This window comes from Papaver somniferum, chromosome 2 (genome assembly GCF_003573695.1).
Source record: "Papaver somniferum cultivar HN1 chromosome 2, ASM357369v1, whole genome shotgun sequence".
Taxonomy (NCBI): Eukaryota; Viridiplantae; Streptophyta; class Magnoliopsida; order Ranunculales; family Papaveraceae; genus Papaver; species Papaver somniferum.
Genome location: NC_039359.1, coordinates 217,180,049 through 217,186,193, shown reverse-complemented (window position 1 = coordinate 217,186,193; position 6,145 = coordinate 217,180,049). Strand labels below are relative to the sequence as shown.

Below are 6,145 nucleotides of genomic sequence, written 5' to 3'. Positions count from 1 at the left end.
CTTTAACTTTTTGTCCTTGGGCTTTTAGTCATAAGGTTTCAGATTGGATGCCAATGAATATAGAACAGAATGCCAATGTTCTCAACAAGCTCACTTTGTAGTCTATCTGATTCCACTATACATGTAGAATTTAGGCACAGATTCAGTAAGTATGAGCAGATCAAGACCATGTAGAATTCAACATTGACTGTCTCTGCGACTCTGTAACAATTACCATCACTGTTACCTACTATTACCATGGAGAATTTCTCCTGCTTAGTCAGAAATACAGAAAGATAGTGTCTGGCATGTTTACTCAATTGCAGTTGGTCACATAAATGCATATTAGAGCGTTTTATGTCAAGAAAGCCGTGAAGAATTCGTGTCACTTTCTAGTACCGGGAAGTTAAGAAGACACAATTTGATTATCCACGAACCACTGTTACTTAGCAATGAGAAGCAAACACGATATCTTCATTCGAATTTCAGACTAGCAAACAATGATGAACATCCAAAATAGATATGATATTGAACAGTTGTGCACCCATCATTAAATTCTCATACGTATGAATGCATATACGAAAGAATGAAAATCCAAATGGGAATTCAGCGTTTTAGAATGTAATGATGAATTTCACGGAGGAGTTTCCCCTTGGATGTAATCACCTTAGGTTCTTCATTTCCAGCTTTCATGTGGAGCAATATGGTCGGAGAACTGAATTTGTTGCTGTAACATTATAAATCATAAGATAAGTTAGAATGCGAAATTATGACTTGGTTCTCTCCTATCCATTTCCACCTCCCCGGAACATTACCTCCATCTTCGTCAATAATTCTTTCGCCGTCGATGCAGACACAACTATACCTCTAGCAGCTGGTTTGATGAAACCTTCTTTCACGCCATTATCAAACAGCGCCAGAAGAGTATCATAATATCCATCAACATTTAGCAAACCGACCTACGCCAAAACCAAAACTCTATTATAACTCAAACCCTCACTGAACAGTCAAAATTTTCTAAAGAATAGAATAATTTACCGGTTTGGTATGTATTCCTAATTGGTACCAAGTTATCATCTCCAATGTCTCTTCCATTGTTCCATATCCACCTAAAACAAATCAAACTGTATGAAATTAGGAAAAGATATTGTTTTAATGCTCAGTAAGACATCCATCAAACCTTTCTATAAAACATAAAAGACATAATTGCTAACCAGGAAGCGCGATAAACGCATCAGATTCTTTAGCCATTACTGCTTTACGTTCATGCATGTCCGGAACTACTCTTACTTCACCTACAGTTGGTCCAGATATCTGCAAACACAAATCGGTTTTACAACAAGGATACTTTAGAAAACAAGTTTTTTGAACTAGATAAGACTCATTAGCAAACTTGGTAACTTCAAGAGAGTAAGGACATAATATAAGCATCAAAGCAATTGTTTTTCATGACATCTACAACTAACAGATTCAAATTACACCAGTTGGTCATATTCCGGCTTGATCATAGAAATCTTGTTATAAGCAATGATTCTTTCGCTTTTATAAGAAAAACAAGTCAATCAATGTTAATTGAAAAGGGGGAAAAGCTAGAGAAAATGCAAGACAGTTTAAGAGCACAAATACCTCAAGAGGCATAAGAGCTCTTGGAATGACCCTGGAAATTATGAGAAAAATGTCACAATACGAAACATCTGCAGCTTGATTTAATGAAATAGAGAGCAAGAAAACCAAATCAACAGTCGAAAATTGCAGGATTAATTTACCCAAGAACATGACAACCTCCTTCGAAAACCTTTCTAGATATCGAACCCATTAATCCAACACTTCCACCACCATATACCAAATTTATCTTCCTCTCGACCTGACAGTTAAAACACCCATTGAATAAAAATCAAAACCCATACACCTTAGCCATTGAACAAATCCAAAATTCAATCCTTAATTCCAAAAAACATAGAAATTTGCAGGAACTAAGTTAAAGTAGGACAACCAATTACTCATACACATGTTCATTTCTCAAACATCTTATATTCAATTTGCAATACACATAAAAGAGTTTGATAAATCAAAAATAGAAAATACCCATTATCTAAAATCAATCCCAATTAAAAGGGGTTTCAATATCGGAATCAGAGAATCCAATCAACAAGAAGAATAAGCAAACAGTTACCATTTGAGCACCCAAGTCAACAGCAGCATCACTAAAGACCTGTCTATTCCCAGGATTACTTCCACAGAAGACACAAATTGTCTTAAACTTATTACTCTCAATACCACCATCATCCATCGCCAAAGAATTAGAAAACAGAGAAATCAGAATCTTTGGGGTTCTTCCTAAACAAATAAGAAGAGAGAATAACTTTGTTTTGTTTTTCTCAGAAAGTTTTGGTTTTTATGATGGTGAGTCCAGAAAAGTATGAGTAGCCCACCAAATTCCTTCAAAAATCTCTCTTTCCCTTTTCTACTAATTTCTAATCAACATTATTCACGTCTTCTATCTGTCGGCCTTGGAAAAGCTATATATACAAGAAAATTAAAAAAAAAATAAAAAAAAAATTCTCTTGAGAAGAAGATAATGGAAAAGAGGACAAAAACAGGGATTTTATTAGATGAATATAATTGGAGCCGGGTTTAGTTTAGCAGAATTTGGGTCCACTTGCCTTAATATAAATGGGTTAATCTTGTGTTCTATTTTCGAGCCCTTCAGATTCTGAATCGAGTACTAAGATTCTTCTTACAAGTCCTTCCTTGACAGCCTTTAAGTACTGCTGGCTGCTGCACATAAAGAGCTCTCTTATTAGTGGAAGAAGGGAACTTTGGGTCCTCCAACTTGCACTGTTTGATAGAGCAAGCTCCTCCTGAATCCTGATAAGGTGTATGGATTATACTCACAAAATTTGCTTTTAAGTGAAGTCATTTGGGTAAATATTATTCGAGAACTGACTTCTGAAAATACAAAAGTTAATTTTTTATAAAGTAAAAGAGTTTTGTTTTTGACTTCTACTTTTAATTTCCACTTTCGGAATAGCATAAGTATTTATGTTTTTGGTATCCTAACACGATGGAAATATGTTTATTTTATCGTGCTAAACTGACACTTTAAGGCCCACCTTAGGACCTATTTTGTATGTCAAAGACAAACTAGAACGCCATTTGGCAATAATTTTGCACCCACCATAGGAAGTTCTGATAAGAATTTTTACTCCCAGGTGATATTGAAATCGCTCTCTGGGTCCAGTCACATTGTTAAAATTTTTCGTTGATCCATTACCTGGGTCTTCCTGAATGTTTTTTGTGAAATTTTCTATAATGGACGGTAAGTCTATTGTGTGTGTGGTTTTGGTTTTCCTCTTTTGTAATTTATGTATTTTTTTTCTATTACTGAGCAAATAAATTGGAAAAACAATACCACCTCTTTTTTTGCAAAATATTTTATGATAAAATGAAGAAAACATCGGAAATGCTTGGTTGATCGAGCATTTTATCTCGTTAAAATCATCGACTGAGACAAATGATGGGACCCATCTTCGTCATCCAAATGCAAGAATCATACCTCTGTCGGGAGGTTTTGCAGGACAAAAGGCAGGCAGTCTATCGCCTCCAAGAAAGAAAATAGTAGTAACTCTTTTATAGAAACATAGGAAATAATTTCTAATAACCTGAAGAGAAGAGACCGGTTATCATAGATTTGTGTGGTTGGTCCTGTTAATCTAGTAAATCAGTGAATTTATTGCTTGATCAATTAAAAATCTGCGTGGGTGAGGCCTATTCTTATGCACAAGGATAAAAAAACATGTTTGACATACCAGGTGACATGGAAAATGAATTGTGCTACTATGGGGAAATCACAGAGAGACCGAGATTCAAACGAACGATATTGTTAATAGCGCTAGGGATAGAATGAATATTGCTGGAGACATAAAACCCATTGCTCGATTTAAATAATATCGGCAGTGATATTATGATTATCGTCCACTAGTTATATCGCCAGTTCTAATCCCCATGTTGGTTCCTATATATACGTCCTTATACTTCTTAAAATTACTCACACCTACTTCTACATATATTTCCCATTTTCTCTTCCTGTATTCTCAATTCTAAATTTCATAATCATCAGTAGGGAGATCCAATAAAGAGAGGAATGTTATTATGAATCGTTTTAGATTACAGCAAGAAATGCATCAAAGGAGGCTACAAGAACTTGACGATGAGGAAGATGGAGATAATAAATTAATCGACACTCTGATGCTCGTACATACAGGCGAAATACCTAGAGTTCCAGATCCACAAGAAGTATTCTCGAGAAGATATACGTATTAAGGGAGAGAATCTTACCACCAGAAGCTGATGCACGATTATTTTCTTCCCAATTGTGTGTACTATGATCAAACTTTTCAAGGTCGATTCCACATGCCATGACATCTGGTGAAAAATATTATTGTAGAGCTTTGACGAGTAGAACCTCAATTTAATTATCAGTTTGATGCACTGAATATTAGTGGTAATAGTCCTAAAAGAAAGTTACTTCAGCTTTAAGGATTCTAGGTTATGGCACTCTAGCGGATGTGAACGATGAGTACCTTCGTATGGGTAAAACAACTTCATTCACTTACCTTTCTTTGTTTTATGAAGTAATGGTTAATCATTTTCGTCCAACATATTTACGAAAACCAACCGAGGAAGATGATAGACAAATATTGAGGGAGAATGAGGAAAGGGGATTCTCAGGAATGCTAGGTAGTCTTGATTTTATCCATTGGGTATGGCAGGGATGCCTTGTTTATTGGGTCGGTCGATATAAGGGTCATTATCTAAAACCAACGGTTATCCTTGAAGCTGCTGCTTCTTATAATTGTTGGATATGACACGCTTTTTTTGGTCTTCTTGGTAATATTTTGCACAAGTCGCCTCTGTTTGAAGATCTGAAGTACGGAGTTTGTCTCTAAGTCAGTTTCATGATCAACGGCCATCAGTACACTCATGGGTATTATCTTGCAGATGGTATCTACCCAAAATGGTCCACCTTGGGTAAGTGTTACCGTCAGCCCCTTGTCGGGGCATTGGGCCATTCATACCGGCATTTTAACGACCGTCAAACGGCAGTGAGGAAGGATGTAGAACACACTTTTGTAGAGGAAGTTCTCTATTATTTGTAGGGTTGCACATGGGATGGGACGGTACGGGTTTTTGCCTAGCTCAGTACATGTACCTCCCTATGGCCGGTACCTATACCTTGTACCTGTACCTGTTTAACTCGGTACGGGACGGGACCGGTTCTTTACCTGTAGCATATCTGCATAATGCATATGTAAAAAAAAAACAAGAAAGCAAAGCAAAAAATCTTGAGAGTTCTAAGTTTAAAAACTTTAACTGTTAAGACTTTCTTGAGACCTGAATTCATACATACTTTAAGGAAAATCTTTAAACTTCTAAGTTTAACAACATTAACTGTTTAAGAGTTCAACTAGAAAAAACAGAAAGCAAAGTAAAAAAACAGCATTTCGCTTTGGCAATTGACCACTTTCATAAGTTTGGTGTGACAAAAAACGAACTCCATATCCAAGCATCAAGCATCCAAGACCTCTGACAATTGAACCACACCCAAGATGTCTGCAACCGCAATTTATATTTCAGTTTATGCATAAAAGGCATGAGTCGAAATCTAACAATAGGCACATATAACCAGCAATCTCTGCTAAAGGATAATAATAAAAAAAACACATTGGCATTCTAAGCATTATCAGATGGGAATGAGGGTCTCTGATTGTCAGTGAATAACATAAGGCATGTAGAGTAAGACTTAAAACCCAATGGTGATGTTCTTGTTCAGAAAGAAGAGGGAGTAATCAGCAAGGTATTATCGAAAAAACACATGAATATTGAAATAGTAATCAAACAAAGAAAAGTTTATATTATCTTCCTCATCCTTGGAGTTATCATCTGGTACATAATCAGCTAAAATATCAAGATCGATGGGTTTGCTCAACCATCTTTGACAACAGAGCAAAGCCTCAACTGTTCTTGGAGATAAAGAACTTCTCCATGGACTAAGAACACGCTTTCCGGTGCTAAAAGCTGATTCAAAGGCAACCGAAGATACTGACATGGATAATATATCCTTTTCCATACATGAAATTATCTTATACCTGCTAGTGTTAGCCTT

The 6,145-nt window shown here is 36.1% G+C and overlaps 1 protein-coding gene across 1 annotated transcript; it reads right to left on the bottom strand.

Annotated features, from left to right (window-relative positions):
- Positions 1 to 425: 425 nt before the first annotated feature.
- LOC113350538 (cytokinin riboside 5'-monophosphate phosphoribohydrolase LOG8-like) lies at positions 426 to 2,487 on the bottom strand. Its single transcript, XM_026594689.1, has 7 exons — positions 2,153 to 2,487; positions 1,746 to 1,843; positions 1,606 to 1,636; positions 1,194 to 1,293; positions 1,018 to 1,088; positions 795 to 938; positions 426 to 706 (listed from the first exon to the last, which is right to left on the bottom strand). The coding sequence occupies exons 1-7, from the start codon at positions 2,267 to 2,269 to the stop codon at positions 656 to 658; spliced, it is 612 nt and encodes a 203-aa protein (XP_026450474.1). The 5' UTR covers positions 2,270 to 2,487; the 3' UTR covers positions 426 to 655.
- Between the last annotated feature and the right edge of the window lie 3,658 nt (positions 2,488 to 6,145).